This window comes from Hemitrygon akajei, chromosome 5, assembly GCF_048418815.1.
Source record: "Hemitrygon akajei chromosome 5, sHemAka1.3, whole genome shotgun sequence".
NCBI lineage: Eukaryota > Metazoa > Chordata > Chondrichthyes > Myliobatiformes > Dasyatidae > Hemitrygon > Hemitrygon akajei.
This window is the reverse complement of record NC_133128.1, coordinates 73,881,053-73,902,487: the sequence shown is the minus strand read 5'-3', so window position 1 is coordinate 73,902,487 and position 21,435 is coordinate 73,881,053. Positions and strand designations below refer to the sequence as shown.

General features: G+C 42.3%; 1 protein-coding gene across 8 annotated transcripts in view; it reads right to left on the bottom strand.

The window, feature by feature from the left end:
- frmpd4 (FERM and PDZ domain containing 4) overlaps positions 1–21,435 on the bottom strand; it is a 785,950-nt gene that overhangs the window by 92,036 nt on the left and 672,479 nt on the right. For all 8 annotated transcript variants that reach the window (XM_073045767.1, XM_073045775.1, XM_073045768.1 and 5 more), the window contains one exon: positions 5,987–6,032. In XM_073045767.1, the coding sequence (XP_072901868.1) occupies positions 5,987–6,032 (46 nt within the window). The remainder of the gene's footprint in view (positions 1–5,986; positions 6,033–21,435) is intronic.

Genomic DNA, 21,435 nt, shown 5'->3' with positions numbered 1-21,435 from the left:
TCTATTTGGAATCATATAATATTTATGTGCAGGAAAGTTAACTAAGTTCTTACTCACCTGTGTATATTTATTTAGTGAATGGAACAATGTGGTAATTGCACTGAATTGTGTTATTTTTCAGTTTCACTCCTTATTCACTACATGATGTCATTGAGTTTGCAATAAAACCAAGGAGCTAGGAATCTACACCTTGCGACAGAGAGTTCACCAACTCTTCCAAATCTGGCCTTTTGTGAATCCACATTTTCCCTCACTCCATCAGGCTGGCATGGTAGCCTAGTGGTTCGCAAAATGGCTTTACAGCGCCAGCGATCACTGATTGGGGTTTGGTTTCCACCGCTGTCTGTAAGGAGTTTCTATGTTCTCCCCGTGAGCAGGTGGACTTCGTCTGGGTGCTGTGGCTTCCTCCCACATTCCAAAGACGTGCAGTTAAGGATAGTGAGTTGTGAGTATGCTATGTTGGTACCAGAAGTGTGGCAACAGTTAGCACAATCCTCACGCTGTGTTGGTTGTTGATGCCAAGTGACACATTTCCACATTTCACGGTATATGCTGATGTTCCGATGTAATGTACCTGTGACAAGTAAAGCTATTCTTCTCTTTGATGGCCATCATTTCAGCTCTGGGATTCGCTGTGTTAAACACTTGACAATGTTTTTCTACACTTCCTTATCTCGTACTTTCACTCTATTTTGCCTGAGGAAGCTCGCACATAGCATTTTGAGATATTTTTCACTCTAAGACCACAAGACGTAAGAGCAGAATTAGGCGATTCGGCACGTTGACTCTGCTCCGCCTCTCCACCCTGGCTGATCCATTTTCCCTCTCAACACCATTCTCCTGTCTTCTTCCAATCTTTGAGTCCATTACTAATCAAGAACGTATCAACCTCCAATTTAAACAGATCCAATGACTTAGCCTCCAATGAATTCCACAGAGTCAACATTTTATTGCTAAAGAAATTCCTCCTCATTTCTGTTCTAAAGGAACATCCATCTATTCCGAAGCTGTGCCCTTTGGGCCTGGATTTCCCCACTATAAGAAACATCCTCTCCACAACCACTCTATCTAGGCCTTCTAATATTTGATAGGTTTCAGTGATGTCCCTCCTCATTCTTCTGAACTCCAGCGAGGAAGAATATTCTAAACTGATTTTAGCTTTGTGATTCTAGAGAACTTTTGCTGTTGCTCTTGTTGAGTTCCCTTGAACTTTTTGGTACACTTTCAGTTCTACTTTTAGTATACTTGTTTTCATTAATTAACTATCCTAATAAGCAGATTTTAGGGCAATAATGCCCAAAAGGATCAATGGCACAGCTGTTGCCTCTTAGCTGCAGTGACCCAGACTCAAGCCTCGCCCTGTATGCTGGACAGATGGAATCTGCATATTTGCCCAATAACCAAGTGAGATTTCTCGGGTGCTGTTGTTTCCTCACACACCGCAAGCATGTGTGGGTTGAGAGGCCATTATAAATTGCCTTTAGTGTGTAGGTGGGTGATAGAATCTAACAGGAGTTGATGGGTATATGGGGAGAATAAACTTGACTAATATAAACAGGTGCCTGATGGCCAGAGCAGACTTGGTGGACTGAAGGATCTGTTGCCATGCTGCATAACCCTTATCAGCCCAAATCAGCCATTACCTACAGTGCCTATAAAAAGAATTCACCCCCCCGCCCAGAAGTTTTCAAGTGTGACTGTTAATAGAGGATTTTAAAATGAAGTAGCCAGCATTTTTTAAATGTTATCTTTTTTTTCCCCAACTTATATTTAATTCAGAAAATAGATCATGGGACTTCTTATGCTTGTGGAAATGATATTTTTCTTGGGCAAGTTTTAAGTATCCAGTCAGCACTCCCTCAAGACAATCTTACATGCACTAATGAAGAAGGTTTTTTTTGTGGCTAATTTACAGCTCACTTCCTGTTGTCTAGTGACTGACTTTCTAAAAATGGAACCATGATAGCACTTACAATTAATTGAGAAATTGTGGGTGATAATCTAAAGCCTAACTAATCAGAAAATATGAATAAGCATTATTTGACGGGTTGCATTACATTTCTAAGGGCACATATACTTGGAAAAGCAAGTGCGAAATCTGAATGGCATGAAATAAACACAGTGGATTGAAGACTAGAGTTACACTGTTGGATACTAATGTTCAAGCACTTAAACGTGCTGGCCTGCAGAAATATTAACATTTGTAGCAGAGGTGTTAAATAGCAGTGGGAGTCAATTCAGACCAACAAGTTAAATGATTATATATTATTAGCCCAACAACTTTGCATCAGCGCCTTTGAGTTTTGGTAAGGAGATTAACTAAATCTAAGGGTGTTTAATGAGTCTGGGGGTCTCTGGATGATTTCAGTGCAGATTAATATCTGAAGCTTTTAAGTGTTCACACACCCATTCACCTTACGTCTCATATGATCAGAGCATGGATTATATGCTTTGCGAACTTCATTAAACAAATCAATATCACACAACTAGCCCATATGCACTGCTGAGCTGCAGTTAACTTTGAAATGTAATACCAAGAACTCACATCTTCAGGTATTGGTGCGAAGGGTATAATGATCATTTTAATCCAGAGACCTCAAGGGTTTATTACCTTACTGCAAAATTAAAGAATATTTCCAGTGACAGAGAGTAAGATGATTTGTTACAATAGCATAGTGCTGTAAATACATGTTTTGGGATGGGATAATGGTTTACCAGGGAACAACATGGTGAAAAAATATATACTGGTCCAACTTAATTATGATATTAACTCTGTGGCACTCATTGTGATAAACCATGGACCATGTTGTCAGACAGAGACCTGGGATAACTTGGTTTCAACAGTGGAGTGCGAGACTGGGACTCCCACGAGCTAAGCAAATAAAATATTATCAACCCTTGGCCCACAATGGCCTTACTGCAACACCCAGCCTGACACGTTGCACACAGAAGCTTCTACTTGATTCTATGATTACCTGTGTCTAGAACTCGACTTCGATCCTGCCAAACTGAGATCCCACATCACCACATACAAACCCTCTCTGTCAATCGCGCAATAGTTCCCTCCACCATCCAGTCTTTGCCAACATCATGACACACTTTCCTAACCATCCAAGCATGGCCATAAGACCACTGGACATCGGAGCAGAATTAGGCCATATAGCCCATTGGGTCTGCTCTGCCATTCGATCATGGCTGATCCTTTTTCTCTAACTCCTCCTCAACCCCAGTTCCCGGCCTTCTCCCCGTAAACTTTGATGCCATGTCCAATCCAGGACCTTAAATCTCTACCTTAAATACACCCAACGACCTGGCCTCCACAGCTGCATGTGGCAACAAATTCCACGAATTCACCGCCCTTTGGCTAAAGAAATTTCTCTGCATCTCTGTTTAGAAAGGGTGCCCCTCTATCCTGAGGCTGTGCCCTCTTGTCCTAGACTCCCCACCATGGGAAACATCCTTTTCACATCTACCCTGTCTAGACCTTTCAACATTTGAAAGGTTTCAATGAGATCCCCCCCCTCATCTTTCCTCACCACTGGCTCAACCTGCAAGTTAACCTTCGGAATGTTCTGCACAAGGATTCCCAAGTTCCTCTGCATTTCAGATTGGATCCAACTATCGTGTGTAGTTCTTAAGTTCTGGTCACCTACGTACAAGAAAAATATCAATAAGATTGAAAGAGTGCAGAGAAAATTCACAAGAATATTGCCAGGACCTGAGGACCTGAGTTATGGGGAAAGGTCAACTAGGTTAGGAGTTTTTTTCCCTGGAGTGTAGAAGGGGAGTTTTGATAGAGGTATACAAAATTATGAAGGGCAGAGATAGGGTAAATGCAAGCAGGCTTTTTCCACTGTGGTTGGGTGAGACTAGACTAGAGGCCATGGTTAACGATGAAAGGTGAACTGTTCAAGGGGAACATGATGGTGAACTTCTTCACTCAGAGGGTGGTGAGATTGGGGAATGAGGTGCCAGCCAGAGGAAATGCTGGATTTAGGTTAAATTTCAATGTTTAAGAGGAATTTGGGTAGGTACATGTATTGGAAGCATATGGGGGCTATAGTTCAGGTGCAGGTTGATGGGAGTACGCAGATGAATAGTTTGGCACAGACTGGATGGGCCAAATGGCCTGTTTCTGTGTGCTGGTGTTCTATAACTCGATAACTACCTGCAGCCTTCCTATAAGCTCACCGTCCTCCTGGCAAAGACCACCTTTCCACTGACAACACACAGTCCATTTCTCCAACATAAACACAAGAGATACTGCTGATGCTAGAAATCCATTGTAACACACACAGAGCTCAGCAATTCAGGCAGCATCTATGGAAATGAATAACAAGTCAGCATGTTGGGCCAAGACCTTTCTTCAGGACTGGAAAGGAAGGGGGAAATCTTCAGAATATAAAGTTGGGGAGAGAAGAAGGAGGACTAGGTAGAAGGTGATAGCTGAAGCCAGGTGGGTGGGAAAGGTAAAGGGCTGGAGAAGAAGGAATCTGATGCAAGGAGAGTGGACCATAGGAGACAGGAAAGAAGGAGGGGCACTGAGGAGAGGTGATAGACAAGTGAGAAGAAGAGGTAAGAAAGAGGCCGGAGTGGAAAATAGAAGAAGAGGGAAGGGGAGGGAAAGAACTTACTGGATGGAGAAATCGATGTTCGTGCCATCAGGTAGGAGGCTATCTCGGCACAATATGTGGTTTTGTTTCTCCACCCTGAGAGTGGACTCATCATAGCAAAAGAGGAGACCATGGACCAACATGTTGGAATGGAAATGGGGACAGGAATTAAAATGGTTGGGCACTAGGAAACTCTGATTTTGGTGAATGGAGCACAGGTGCTCGATAAAATGGTCCCCCAACTTGCATTGGGTCTCACCAATGTGGAGGAGGCTACATCAAACGGACTGGATATGGTAAACGACCATAACAGCTTCACAAGTGAAGTGTTGCCTCATCTAGAAGGACTGAGGGAGGAGGTGAATGGGCAGGTGTAGCATTTCTATTGTATGCATGGATAAGTGTCAGGAGAGAGATTATCTCTCTTCTCTCCATATTCATTTCTCCACCTTCCACACACAGTCTGCCTCTCCAATGTCCACACATAACCCTCCTCCACCACCCACACACAATCGATCTCTCCACCATCCACAGTCTATCTCTCCATTGTCCATACACAGTCCTCCTCTCCAACTACAAATAGTATGCCTCTCTACTGTCCACACACAGACCATCTCTCCACTGTCTACTTGCAATCTGTCTCACCACTATCCACACACAGTCCATCTCTCCTTAATTCACACACAGCCTATCTCTCTCCTCCATCCACACACAGTCTTTCTCTCTCCTCTTTCCACATGCAGTCCACCTCTCCATTGTCCACTAACAGTAGAGTCCATCTCTTCCAACATCTTTACCATGTTGACTTTACTCATTCCCTAACTACGTAGCAAATAGTTATTTTTAATCATGAATCCCACCACGATCCCTCCACAATCCCTTTCTACAAGCGCCAACCTTTCTCATCTAGTACCCACTCTCCTCCTTTAATGATACCATCCTTTCCTGACCCTCCTGCCTCACCTTGAAAATCCCAGGAGAGACAAATCTGTCTGTGGATCAAATGTGATAAATAGTAACATCCATAGTTTACACAAATTTACTTCTCAGTCATCATCACGAAAACATTGATCTGGTCATTGTTTGACTGTTTTTGGTAGCAGCCTATTATGTAGCTCAATTTGTTCCCTGCAATTCCTCAAGAGAAATAAATTACCTACAAAGCTGTTAGATATCCAGATTGGTGAGAAGTGTTGAACAAATCACAAGGACAATTGTGACAAAGTTCCAATATATGCTAGGAAAGTATTAAAGATTTAGAGAAAAAAAACCCAAAACACCATGTGTTGTACTGAATTCTTGGAAAGATAAATCTGTATTCCTTCAGTGCCACAAATAATAAATAACAGACTCTAAACAAGGTTTGTACTCACAGGATAGGGCTGAACGACTGTCAGGATGATTGATTCCTTGCAGCTCCTGTTGAGGAAAAGAAATGGGATTTTAGATTATCTTTACTTTTCACAATACATGTAACTTTCCAACCCATATCTAGAGGTAACTAATATTTACTTCTTTTCTGTGATTCATAAGGAGGCCATCAGTTTGATAACAGCCTGCAGCAGCATACTCCATTCCCCCTTTCTTTATTTCTTTAATGCCCCACAACTTGGTAATTGGTTTATATTTGCCATATATACCAAGGTGCAGTGCAAAACCTGGTTTTGCATGCCTTCCATACAAGTAATTTCATCAGATCAGTACACTGAGGTAGCGCAAGTGAAAAGCAAAAACAGAATATTGAGTTGGACTTACAGAAAAAGTGCAGTGCAGGCAGACAACAAGATACAAAGTCCTTGAGGAGGTGAATTGTGAGGTTAAGCATCCATCTTCTCAAGAGCTTCATTCAGTGGTCTTATAACAGGACAGACGCTGTCCTTGAGCTTGATCGCACATGTTTACAGGCGTTCTGAATTCTCTCACATTCTCATTAACTCTCCTTAGATACATTTGGCACTTACCAACACTAAAGAACAATTTACAGTCACTAAATAACCTACAAGCACAATCATGGGATGTGGTCAGGAACACGAGCATCTGGAGGAAATTCATGTGGTCAGGGGAAGAACTGGTAACTTCTGCACTGGCGGCATCGAAGCACAAGATCAAATGCAGGTTCCCGAAGCAATGTGGCAGCTGTACCTGACTGCTGCCTCACCAATCGAAGCTCTATTATACCCATCTCTAAATATAATGAACAACTGACTCTGACCTCTGTATGACAGAGGCAGTTTTTTTTTGTTATATAAAGCTTTCAACAAAGGTACTTCAGTCAAACTTTTAAGAAAACCACAGTGTTTCCAAGAGTGACATCTATAATTGATAGTGCAGTCAGTTCATGTGGCAACAGAAGATGCCATTCCTTGATGGACATGCTTTTGTGTCAACACTAATCCATTTCATTTTGACTCTTTGTAATTTTGATACATGCTGTTTGCCAAATGACACTGGTGAATAAGCCATTGAAGCTTATTATTTACAAAGTGCTGATATATAGAAATTACTGATATCTTCACAATAATGGAAGAGCTTATTTAAAAGGAAAAGCTAGTAAAACAATGGATTTCCTTGGCAAAAGTCACAGATGTTGTCTCTTAGCAACAGTTCTGTTCAGAGACCTGAAGGAGAATTTTATCTGCCAGAGAGAAAGAGTATACCAAGAGTGTGCCTTTGATTGAGGCTTGGCCAATATTCTAGTAGATATACATCCTTCCCTTTCTCCTACCTCCCTCAAATGTCTATTAACCCTCCCTACCACTTGTATTACCTGCAGCTCCACCCCTTTCCCATACCTTTTTACACTGGCTATTTCCCTTTTTTTTTCCACTTCTGACGAAGGGTCCCGCCTGAGACATTGTTGGATCATCTACCTCCGCAGATGCTCCCTGAGCTGCTGAGTTCCTCCCGTGTCAGGGAGCACTTCATAATGACATACACCTTTCTCTAAATTAGTCTGTTGAACGGAAGCATGGAATTATTGAAGGTAACATTGAAAAACATAGGATAAGTAAACACAAGAGATGCTGGAAATCCAGAGCAACACTCACAAATTGCTGGAGGAACTCAGCAGGTCAGGCAGCATCTTATGGAAATGAATAAACAGTCAACATTTTGGGCCAAGAGCATTCAGCAGGATAGATAAGTCCCTGGGGCGGGATGAGATCTATCCTGGGTTACTACAGAAAATGAGGGAAGAGATTGCTCTGCCTTTGCCGATAATCTCTGCATCCTCACTGACCACGGGAATAGTATCTGATTGCTGGAGGGTGGCAAATGCTAGTCCTTTGTTCAAGAAAGGGACTAGGGATAACCTTGGGAATAATAGACCAGTGAGTCTTACTGGTGGGCAAACTATTAAAGAAGATTTTTAAAGGCAGGACTTAAGAGCATTTGGAGAAACATAGTCTGAGTAAGGATAGTTATCGTAGCTTTGTGAAGGGCAACCCTGATTGAAATATTTGAGGATTTTAGTAAGGTGTTTGATCAGGCTGTCCATGGTGGGCTCATTCAGAAATTCAAGGGGCATGGGAACTAGGGAAACTTGGCTTCGTGGATTCAGAATATGTTTGCCCATAGAAAGCAGAGGGTGGTTGTAGATGGTGTGTATTTTACCTGGAGGTCAGTGACTAGTGCCGTCTCACAGGAGCCTGTTCTGCAAACCCTGCTCACTCTGTGAATTTTATAAATGACTTGGATAAGGAGGTGGAAGGGTGGGTTAGTGAGCTTGCAGATGACGCAAAGGTTGGTGTTGTGGATAGTTTGGAAGGTTGTTGTGGACGGGACATGGACAGGATGCAGAGCTGGGCTGAGAAGCGGCAGCTGGAGGTCAACTCGGAAAAGTGTGAAACGATTCACTTTGGAAGGTTGAATTTGAAGGCAGAATACAGGGTTAATGGCAGGGTGGAGGAACAGAGGGATCTTGAGATCCATATCCATAGATCCCTTGAAGTTGCCACACAATTTTAATGGGATGCTAAGAAGGCGTATGGTGATGTTGGCCTTCATTGGTCCACGGCTTGATCGAGTTCAGGAGCTGTGAGGTAATGTTGCAGCTCTGTAAAACCCTGGTTAGACCACACATTCTGGTTAGAATATTCTGTTCACTCCTGGTCACATCATTACAGGAAGGAATTGGAAGCTTTAGAGAGGGTGCAGAGGAGATTTATCGGGATGCAGACTGGATTAGAAAGCATGCCTGATGAGGATAGGTTGAGCGAGCTAGTGCTTTCTTCTTTGGAGTGAAGGAGGATGAGAGATGCTATGATGGTGCTGTACAGGATGATAAAAGGCATAGATACAGTAGCATAGATAGCCAAAAACTTTTTCCTGGGACAGAAATGCCTGATATGAAGGGGCATAATTTTAAGATGATTGGAGGAAAGTAGAGGGAGGGGATGTCAGAGGTAAGTTTTTTTTAACACACAGTGGTGCCAGGGGTGATGGTACAGGCAGATGTATTAGAGACATTTAAGAAACTCCTAGAGAGGCACATAGATGATAGAAAAATGGAAGGCTACATAGAACGTAAAGGTTAGAATGATTTTAGGGTAGGTTAAACTGTTGATACAACATCATTAGCCAAAGTATCTGTACTGTGCAGTAATGTTCTACGTTTTATGTTCTAAGTAATGAAAGGATAGGGACAGAAAAGGAGACAGGATTTTAGGGGCTGCAGGAAGAGGTTTGTTAAGTTGTGGAGGGGTGCAATTTGTACTGACAGGGAATCCCAGAAATGTGAGAAATAGGAACGTGCTATTGAATTTACTGACTTGTCAATGGTTCAATGTTGCTATTTATCTATTACATGTATGCACATTTAGAGAAAGGAGTCTGATTAATGACAAAATGTCCAAACTGACTTGCTTTCTCTCTTTCTCAATTCTGACAAAGTGTTTGGACCTGAAATGTTAAGTGTTGCTCTTTCCACTGATGCTGCTTCATCTGCTGGGTTTCCAGCATTTTCATTTATGATTTGCAGCGTCTGCAGACTTGCTGATTCTCAGAAATATAAAATAGTCACTAACAAATCTAATAGTGATTTCAGGAGACGTGCATTTGCTACAAGGTGGAATTGAGTGACTATAGTGACTGGCACTGATGTACCCCAGGAAAGGTCTGCTAAGTACAGGAAGGATAAGGACCAGGAGTAATCATACAAGGAAGCCACTCACACTGTAGAGTTTGCTTTAGATTGTTTTGACAAGATTCCTGCAGTTTCTTGTGGTTCATTTCTGTGCTGTACTTTCTATGTTTGCTGTACAGAATTTAAAGGACCCAGATTTAGGTTCAGAAAAATTTGGTTAGATTACGAGAACACAGTTCTTGCTGCAAAAAAACACAAATAATTGGCCAAGAATTCAGAAGTCAACATCTGACCATTTAACAAAGGCATGGTCATATTTTTGCCAAAACACAACAACAGATTGATATCTGAAAGGTGAAAAGTTGTAATAAGTTCTTTCAAACTTAAGAGTGAAAATACATACCCACAATATGCTTTGTCATAATTTATTCTGTTGGGAGTGACTGACTATCTGTCTAAAGTACATTCATTATACAAATAAAGAAGTCTGACTGTCCCTTTTAAGCAATGTGACAACAACAAAGATTTGCCTACTTAAGTCTAAGAAAGTTGCTATGAATATTGACAATATTAAATGAATGTTCAGCATTACCTGTAACTACTAAACATTAACAAGTGATATGCTTGTAATATAAACCAAAATTTTTAGGTCCTTGCTCTGAAAGTAATTTGTGTACCATGCAAACCATTTATTCTTAATCATTTCAATTATTTAGCCAACACACACTTTTAGAGAATACACTCTGCCTTGTTAAAGGAAAGGTTAGTTTTTTATTTCTCTTTAACTTGAGGTTTTATTATATGATGACAGTAGAACAAAATACAAGTGCTGAATCATGAACACAAGTCATGTTCAATTTCTTCCTGAAAGTGTTACGCAAAATAACACAATTAAAAAAGTTATTTGAACAAAAGGTGACTGAAGGCAACATACATTCACTTTATTGAACTTGAATCTAACCTGTGGGGTAGATTTTGACAAAATCACAAATTGATGGTATAAAACTCATAAGAGTTGTTTGCTCTTTACACTGTAAACAGGACCAGTGCCTAATGGAAGATAGAATCTAAAACTGTATGGCATAGAAACCAATCTTTCAGCTCATGATGTTGTGCTGGACTATTGAAACCAATGCCACCTCATCCCAATGCACATGGTCCATTTTCAGCATGTCCACATGCTTGCCCAAGAGCCTTTAAAATGCCTCCGTTATATCTGGTCCACCAGCAGTCCTGGCAGGACACTCCTTTGAATTTTTCACCTCTCACCTTAAATACATGTCCTCTAGTCTGAAGGGCATTTCAGGCTGATGACATGTGTCTGCAAAAGTGACGCTAAAACTGTCACATCAACATTACTGTCGCATAAGGAAAGAAACCTGCCTTCATCTACTGACTAAGACTTGTATGCAAGTCCAGACCCATACAAGTAACTACCAAACAACTGTCTGGAAAACAAGAATATAACTAAACGGATTGCTGGGCTACTGCCTAGACAGAAACAAATAGAATGTACTGAACTGAAAGGAGGAGAGAGCCTGTTTGTGGACTCAGGAGACCACAGGTACTGGAAACCTGGGAGCAACACACAAAGGAGATGGAGGACCTCAACCCGTCAAGCAGCGTCTGTGATATAGGAAGTCAACATTTTGGGTTGAGAACCTTCACCTTGACTAGAAAGAAAGATGGGAGATTGTCAATATAAAAAGTTGGGGGGAGGTGTGGAGCAAGTGCTGGCAGGTGATAAGTGGATCTAGTCTGTACAGGCTATTTATAGTGGGCACAATCAGTCACAGTGTACCTCCATAGACTTCCAAGGTATTGGAACAGGGAAATGGAAATGCAGCTATAATAAGGAAGCTGACATTTAGAGCAAAAGGCAGAGTTCTCTATAGCCATTAGCGATTTCTTACCTGAGGACAGGGGAGGCAGATTTCAAAGTGACAGAACAGAGTGGAAGGAGGGCAAAATGCAATTGGCATGATGTTAAATTCAAGTATGGAGTAATTTGATGGTACTCGGGTGAGCATTGATTAGAGAGTCAAACAGTTTGGTTTTTATCTCTCTCTACGTCCTTAATTTTGTGCCAAATATTCACAGATATTGTCATAAGAAAGTAATAGTAAAATATCAGTGACTCCTGCAATCAGGTAACAGAAATTTGCCCTCACAGAATTCATACATCACTAACTAAAAATTTGAGGCATGGAATAAAATTTGCTCTCATGGAATTTAAAAAAAAAATGGAAATAAATATACACAATTTATGTTAAATCAGCATTCTTTGATGTATGTGCAGATAACAATGCCTCATGTTACAGAAAATTGCCATGGATGCAAACACAGTCCTGAAAAGCAGGAGGTTGACAAATTGATCAGGCATCAGCTATTCTCGATGGTTTGACATGGGACATGCAATTGCCTCAAACAGAGGCCAGAGAAAAATGGTTTGGCAGATCCCCCGTATCCTAGAATTTGCCATGGTGTCCGAAGGTGACTAACTGAGCCTCTGGTAGAAGCAGCTATAGATCTCATGTCATCATTCGTCAATATTTCTGCTGGTCTCCAACCACCAGTGCTCCAAGGAACAGAGTTAAACCAGGGAGTGAAGTTTCTCAATTGCAGTTAATAGTGTCATCCTTTCATTTCCTGAGGATCCTGCCCACACTCTAATGTCATGTGGCCAGTTTGCTCAAATTAAATAGGGGCTAAATCTGAAATTTTTCAGAAAAATAATGTGTAGTGATTGCAATGTACAGTTAACCTGGACCTGGACCACAACCTGGACCTGGACAAACCTCCAAGAGGACCACAACCTTTTTGTAGGGTTTGGAGGTTTGTGTGCCTCAATGACCTGGAGAGCTATGCTGGCTGGAGACAGGGCTTTATGATTTGGCTCCTGGTAGGGTCACCCATGCCAAACAGGTCAAAGGGCAGAGGCCAGACAAATGGTGGTGCAACAGTCCTCCAGCTATGGGGGTTCAGCTCAAGGCTAACAACCCTGACTGGCAAAACATAATTTTTACAGATACACCAATGAAGAATCCTTTTATATCTGAGTGTGAGGGTATTCCTGAGTCTCCACTTGGGACTTGCAAGTCTGACAGTAGTGAAAGCGGAGATAAAGCTACTGACATGATGAAAGAAGTGCTGAACACCACCAGAGGCGGAGGACCTTCAATGCCAGCAGCGTAATGGACAGTAAGTAAGTGGTATCCGTAAGTCAGTCAACATGGCAATACTGCCCTGCCTGCTCATTGTATTGATTGCAGTCCTTCACCAGCACCAACTACACAGCTCGTTTGCTGAGCTCGACAAGAAGAGATCAATATTGTGACTGGCCAACACCAGTTAAAGCAAGTCTGTTCCTCTTAAAGGAGAGATGTATACTGTGGCTGGAACAGATGCTGGCTCTCCCTCGGGAAGCTGACATTGCACCAAAGAGGCTGGATGAGTTGTTGGGGAGGTTTGCTAGGGTGGAGATTGCTGGCCAGTCACAGGCCATCAGACTGGATAACATTACAGAGTGCTACAAAGCAGAAACAGGCCACTCCACCCATTAAGTCTGTGCCAACTACTGACCACCTATTTACTCTAATCCTTCATTCATCTCATTTTACATTCTGCCCTTATTCCCGTCACCTCCCTCCAGATTATATTCTTCACATACACACTGGGGCCATTTCACTGTGGGCAATTAGCCTTTCAACCTGCACATCTGGAGATGTGGAGGAGACTGAGCACCGGGAGAACATGCATACTCCACACTAGCAGCACCTGAGGTGAGGTCTGAACCTGCCCTCCAACACTGTGAGGCAGTGGTTCTATTAACTAGGTGATTCTTCACCTACTAGGCCCTCCAGCGAGGTTGCATGACTATGCAAACCGATGTCAAAGCACAAGCACCAGGTCCCTAAGGCAGTGCCGCGAGAAGGTCACGCCCTCACAATGGTCGGAATTGGTGAATTCCTCTTTAAATGGCAGAATCTACCCAAGGTGCCTCTAATCTCAGCAACTGTTCTATGCTCAGCACTCACTTCAAAATGGTCATAATCAGTCAGGACCCACAGCTAGCATGCAGAATGTTCTTCTTCAAAATAATTCATGTAGCTGGAACTCTCATAGCCATGCTATACATCGCCAACATTTGATTGCTTCATCTACATATTCCACAATATTCACCAGCAGACTTTTCTCTCTCTTGCACGAGAATGTGGTGCACAGCATGAACCAGATGAAGAGGATCAGACAAATCTGTGCACCCTAAACCCAGTGGAGGAGACGCCGGTGCTCACTACTGGAATGGCCATTACTGAAGTCTTGGTTATTGGAGACATGGACATGCACTTCATTTACTCATTCCACTTGCCCTTCATTTCGCCAAACTCTTCAGCCTTGCAAGCTGCAAACATTGTAAGTGTGTATTTTACCAACCCTTTACCCCTCCATGATCTTTGTAGCTTTTTAAATTTCAGATAATCAAGAAGAACAAAGCCAGTCTGAAAAGGGCAGTGTGAACTCTTTGGAGAGAGACCCTTTGAGAAAATGGAGAATGCATCTCTGCTAAAAGTAGCATCAGTTTTCTTATTTTATATATCACATTCTTTCTCTTTAGTTGTTTTTTTTTGTAATTCTTACCATAGGGTGGCATATCCTATTGCTCACAAAGTTAAAATAACAACTTGATTAAAGAATTACCGATGACAAAGGAACCTAGTTCCTAATTCCAAATTGAGCACACTACATAAATGACAAGCAGATGGGCAGCATGGATTGTGCTCTGAAAGGCTCTTCGTTTCCTACCTCTTCCATTTCAAGATAGATAAATAGAAAATGAGAATGATCCCAGCAAATTAAATGTTATCCATTCAGCAGAATTGATAGGGAAGGTGCCCCAATTTTACCTCAATAATATGAACAAACAAAAATGCTGAGTTAAGACATAGCACATTCCTTGCCTCAGTTAAGGTCTTTTAGAATACTCTCACTAAAACTAAAAGTGTCACAGGCATTTGGCTCCAGAATAGTTGCAATGTTCTTTAGAAAATTATCATTCTCTTAGTAAGTTTAACAGTTAAAACAAAGGCTTTTTTATACCTTAGCAAAGAAATCTGGACATCATGTTGCAACCGTTTTTCTATTGTAACATGTGACAACTATTAGGGCCATATTTTGTTGAAAATCAGGCGTAAAATTCTTCATCAGGTTTATGTACTAATGCTGCCACTGTAATATCCAAAGTAATGAAAGAGGTATGATACAACATGGGCTTAGTTTTGAACTTGTAGAAGATCTCAGTGGCAAGATGCCTTTTGAAGTTGGAAATACAAGATTTTCCAGGCTTTGTCTTGTGAGTTTCCTGAGGATCGAGGATGGATGAACTACAAAATTATTAGAAACATTCCAACACTTGTGACATTAGAAAACAAATGGGTTTTTGCAAATAAAATGAAGTGAGGTATTTTATGTGTAATAAAACTCATAATACATTTTATTGAACTCCAAAACCAAAGCACAAAGGCGTGCTAAAATTCTTTATGTAATAACATCATCACGTCAGACCAGCCTCTTAAAGAGAGCCCCTCCCCCCCAGTATTCACTGTAAGCCTATCTGGAGCTTGGACAAGCTACGAGGCTCAGGTCCTAAGTTCCATGGATGGAGGAACAGCAAGTGCCTCTGTCTTGTCCAGAGGTGCGTTGACAGGGTCGTGGTCATGTTGTAGCACTAGGGGCATAGCAGTGGAATACTCCAAATCTTGGTGGGCTGGTGATCTATCGAAATATGTTCAGATTTACCCCTCTCATCTGTGATGAAAGTCTTTTCTCCCTGTTTCAAAACATGGAACAGGCCATTGTAAAGGGGCCTAAGGGAAAGTTGGTGTGCATCATGGTGGGCGAAAACAAATGAGGTGGAATGTAGGTCAACAGGGACCCAGGAGTGCTAGATGGGAGGTAGGAATAGGTGAAAAGGAATTGAATTTACTAAAGAGGGTGAAACGCTCTTGAGAGGCCGACTAGGTGGCCATGGCATTAAGTATGAATTCACCTGGCACTTGTAATGGGTGCCCATGTACCAGCTCTGCCACAGATGACTACAGGACATCTTTTGGAGCTGGACCCATCGAAGATGATCACACCAACATTCATTGGTCAGGGAAACCCTCAGAACAGCCTTTAAGGAGTGGTGAAAATGCTCACATAGGTCAATGGACAGCAGGTGACACACTGTGGTGTGATGTAGCCAAACACTGAGGTTCCGCACCATCGCATCCCAGAGGTCTGAAATAAACTGGGGACCACAGTCAGAGGAAATATCAGATGTGGTGCCAAACTGAGCAACCCAGGTGCTGAAGAACACAGAGCCACATCTGCGGCATTCGTCAATGCTAGAGGGATGACCTTTGACGACCTGGTGGTACAGTCCATCATGATAAAGAGCTGCATGCAACAATGGGAGAGGAGAAGACCAACAAGGTCCACATTGATGTGGTCAAACTGTTGCTCAGAGACCTCAAAAAGTGCCAATGGTGCCTGAACATGATGGTTGATTTTTGCCCGCTGGTACTCCATACAAACTGCAATCCAATTGCGCACATCCCTTCTGAAGCCGTGACACACAAACTGTAGGACAACCAGTTTCTGAGAATCCTTCCAGCCCGGCTGTGAGAGGCCACGTATGGAGTCAAAACCAGTCCATCTCCAGCTTGTGAGCATGCTGGGGCAAGAGTGACCGATTGAGACAGTGCACAGGAGAGAAACTCCAGCTTCCTCAGACTTAATGTCAGCCAACAGCAGGCCCGTGACTGCTGTTCAGTAAGCATGGGCCTCTGGATCAGTAAATGTGGTTGGCTGCCATGCTGGCAGAGTCAACCCCTATGTGTATGGCCTCAATGTCTGGCCGTGATCAGCCACAGCATTATTTTCCCTTTGATATGTTAAATATCCATTGTGAACTTGGATATGTAGGCCAGATGGCATTGATGCACATAGACCAAGAGCCTGATATTTTGGCCATCGCATGCATGAGGGGTTTAAGGTCAACGAACACTGTGAAATGGTGACATTGTAGAAGAAAACAAAAATGGAAGACAGCCAAATAGAGGCTGAGAAACTCAACGTGCTGTACTGCCTTTCAGGGGGACGGAGCCGCTGGCTGCAGAAAGCGAGGGGCTGATCGTGCACAGCACCCACAGCACAGTCTAGCTGTCAGTAGTAATGGCTATAGGAGTGCCGGGGAGCGGGTATGCTGGTATGGTTGCACTAGAAAGACCACGTTTGATCATGTCTGCTGACCGGTCAAGCATGTGATTAGGAGTATTGCATTTAAGAGCACTATAGAGGAGAAGCATAAGTTCAGCATCTCACTGAATGAGGCAGTGATAAAAATACACCATGCCTAAGTATTTCAGTAGTGTGGAGCGGTGGGAAATCCATAATAATGGCTATTTTTGATGAGAGGGGTTTCACACCTTCTGCAGAGATGTGATGGCCAAGAAAGTCAATGGCTGACAACCCACACTGGCATTTAGCAGGGTGAATAATCAGCCTGTGTTGGCTTAAGCGCTCAAAGTGTGTGGAGAGGAGATAGATGTTCAGATTTGGATGCATTGGTGACAAGTGTGTCATCCAGGTAAACAGAAAGAAAATCTAAGTCTTTTAATAAAGAGTCCATCAGCCATTGGAAAGTCTGAGCTGCAATTTTTCAGTCCAAACGGTAAGCGCAGAAGCTCAAAAAGGCCAAACTGGGTTATCACAGTCATTCTGGGAATGTCCTCCGAGCACACAGGCTCCTGATTGGTAGCCCCCCAACAAGATTGACTTTGGAAAAATTAACTTTTCAGCCAAACGTGCTAGAAAGTCTTGGCTGTGTGGGACCGGGTAACAATAGGGGGCAGTAGCCTCGTTAAGGTGCTGGTAATCACCACGTGGGCAACAGCCACCATTGGATTTAGGGACCATATAGAGGGGTGAAACCCAGGGCTATTCAACCAGCATACAATGCCAAGTCTTTCATGTTGACAGACTCAGCCTTCATGGTTGCCAGCTTTTCTGGGTCCAGTATACGTGTGCAGATGTGGACTGGTGGGCTAGTTGTAGAAATGTGGTGTTCGACCCCACGTTTTGTGACTGTAGTCGAGAATGTGGGCTTGGTGAGGTCTGGGAATTCACCCAGCCCAGCAATTGAGTAAACTCATGTGCTGAGGTGCATGTTCTTGACAGAGTTGTTTTGGGGAATTTACTGGGGGAGCAGGGTAATGACCCAAAGTCCTTGACATCCACAAGCTGGCAGATTTTAAGATCAACTAACGGTCCTTGGGCACAAGGGAAATCTACAGTGAGCAGAGGTCTAGCCACTTTAGCCAGGACGGAGTCCCATGTGTAACGTCACCCACTGAAGCAGAGCATCACCCATCGTGCCCTGTAAGTCTGGATCCTGCTGCCAAAGGCGGCCTCCAGCGAGGTTTTGTTGCTCTTTGCCTTCTGATCAATAGGTGGTGCTGGCAGCACACTCACTTGAAGACCTCTGTCACACAGGAAGTGTCACCCTGAAAGGGTGGCCGTAATGAACAGTAGGCAACCCTGGCAGCTGGAACCCATGGTGCTCACAGACCTCTGATGTCCCGATGCACTGGCACTTTCAAAGCTGCAAGGCAGTCAACACTTCCTAGTGTTCGTACTAAAATGAGAATGGTAAAAATACAGGCCTGGCCTCATCCATTTCGCAGCCTTGGGCATCCTTCTTCTGGGTGCCTTGCTGACTGGACTTTTAAAGCCTGGGAAAGAGGAGGAATGATGCATCTCTGCCTGGCTGAGTGTAGACCATCAGCCATTTTAGCAAGCTCCCTTTATGGGTCCATTTGTGAGTTTGCTGCATTTACTACATGAAGAGTTCTTTAAAAATAAAACCAGGCTGGTGATTTCCCAGCAAATAAAATGAAGTGGGGCGTTTTATGTTGAATGAAACCCTTAACACATTTTATTGAACTTCAAAACCTAAACACAAAAGCGTGCTTAAAGTCTTTACGTAATAACGCCATCATGTCAGACCAGCCTCTTAAAATGAAACCCTAACTCAATGTCGGTGGTTGTGAAGTGTGTACATTTCCCTCAGTTACGTTATCCTACAACACAATGCATGAATTACCTATAAAAGCTGGTGCCATCACTTGAAAGTCAACGGAGGAGACCGAGGATGCAATCTAACACATGAACACTAACCAAGATAATGTCCTGGTTAATAAGCAGCCCAGAACCCACTGAAAAGTTTAAAAAGTAGTTTTGTCCCATTTCCCTGCATTTCCAAGGGTGTTTAGGAGCAGAACCCGCCCCCTATTTTGACAGGCCTCCTAACCCAAACATTCGCACTTGAACTGGCATTGATAGCTGATGTTCACACAGGCTTAGGTAAATCTTTCTGCACAGGGATGTGTTTTTTTGTGCTGGAGATAAGCCTATTTTAGATTATAAAATCCGAATTGCATTTCCGCTGTGAAAGAATTTTAATGTTTTTCAAAGTCAACAGAAAATGACTCCACACTAAATACGGAAGATGTATAATAAGGGCCAATACATTTTTCAAGCTGGTAACATATATCTCTATGGTGTTAGGTTAGCAAACAGTTGCTGCTTCGTTAATTTTCAGTTGTCTATGGGGACTAGTGCTTCATGCTGACATGGATAATGTAAGATCTGGCGTGAATATGGGAGTGTAGTGAAGCTCTGTTGCCATCTGCATATGTCCTAAACAATCATGTATATTACTGAACAATTGGATGCAAAAAAAGTAAATATCTTTATATATTTATTTATATATTCATATTTATTTTATTTAAATATATCTGTTCAGGTATTCTGGTTTTCCAGAATAGTACTTTTAATTCTTCATTATACAATAATAAACTGCCTTAAAGGAATTATTGCTAGATTTATTGTTTATAAAGCTAACTTTAAAAAATATCTTCTCTCTTTTAAATTCTCAAAGCTATTGTTAAAAAAGTCTTAACTCAATTATATGCATTCATTGTCATTAATATCATGTTTGTTGCCTGCCAGTTCTTTGAAATCCTTTACTCTCCAGGTGCTAATAAGATATCCGGTCCTGACAGAAGCTATCCATAAAATCAGAGTTTCTGGAATTTCCTTCTTCCATCTGTTCAGTTTCACCTTCCCCTTGCTCATAGTCAAACAATCGGTGAGAAAGGTGACCTCTCTTCACATTATCCTTGCATTGATATTTTCAATGTTACAGAACAAGTGATCTCTTAGCTGGAAGTTCTGGCCTAATTCATTAACATCAATATACTTTTTGGCAAGGTTGTCGCATTGGGGATGCCCTGTTGGTAAAGTTGACACTTTGACTTCTAAGTAGTTTTCTGTCAATTGACCACCCACTACCGCAATGTCCATGGCGGCCTTGTTAATTCTCAAGTTATCGTCCATGCTTTGATTGGTGAATTTCGATTAACTTAAAGTTGCCCATGACTTTGCTCTGCTGTTCCTCTTTGTGTCTTTGCCATGTTAATACCTGCCACAATTCATCCCCCAGCCCCTTGTGTTCAGCCTAATACTCAGTGGCTCCATTCTACTGTGTTCTTTATATTGCACAACTTTATTGCGGATAATCTTACCCATGAGTACTGGTAGAGTAGGGAAGATGAAGGATCTTAGGCTGTTGAAGGGTCTTGGCCTAAAATGGTGGCTGTTTATTCCCCTCCAAAGCTTCTGGTGTCTTTCTCCGGCATTTTCAGTGTGTTGCCCCAGAATTTGAAAGCTCCCTAATGTAGATGTAGAAAATTCTATCATAGTGCTATGAACTGCTCTATGTTTTTAATTAACAAACCTTCTTCTGAATTTTTATGCAAGCTTGACACTTTGCCAATGTGGCCAACATTCTTGTCCTGGCCACCAATCAAGTCATAGAACTCTAGATTTAATTTCACATCATGAGTCTTGTCTGGTATCTTCTAGAACTCTGAAAGGTCCCATTTGAGAAGTGTACTCTTCATTTTTATTACCCCTTTCAATTGTTGATCATCTCCACTGTAGGCATCAGAACTTCATTTTGACTTCTCAGAAAAAAAGTAAATTTACAATCTGTGGCCACTTTATTAGGTACACCAGTACACTTGCTCATTGATGCAAATATCTCATCAGCCAATCAAGTGGCAGCAGCTTGGTGCATAAAAGCATGCAGACATGGTCAAGAGGTTCACTTCTTGTTCAGGTGAAATATTAGAATGGGGAAGGAATATGATCTAAGTGACTGACTATAGATAATTGTTGGTGATAGATGGGGTGGTCTGAGTATCTCAGAATCTGCTGATCACCTAGATTTTCCTGTACAACGATCTTTAGAGTACCCAGAGAATGGTGCAAAAAGGGAAAAAAAACATCCAGTGAGTGGCAGTTCTGTGGACAAGAATGCCTTGTTAATGGGAGAGGTCAGAAGAGAACGGCCAGATTGGTTCAAGCTGACATGAAGGCGACAGTAACTCAAATAACCACGTGTTACAACAGTGGTACGCAGAAGAACATCTCTGAATGCACAACACATTGAACCTTGAAGTGGATGGGCTAGGCAGCAGAAGACCACAAACATACAGAAATACACTCGGTGGTCATTTGGTTAGGTACTACCTCTTGGCCACTGAGTGCATATTGCAATTATATACAAAGATATTCATGCTGGACTGACAGTATGCAATGTGCTGCCCATAAAAGTTGCAATTAATGTTGTAG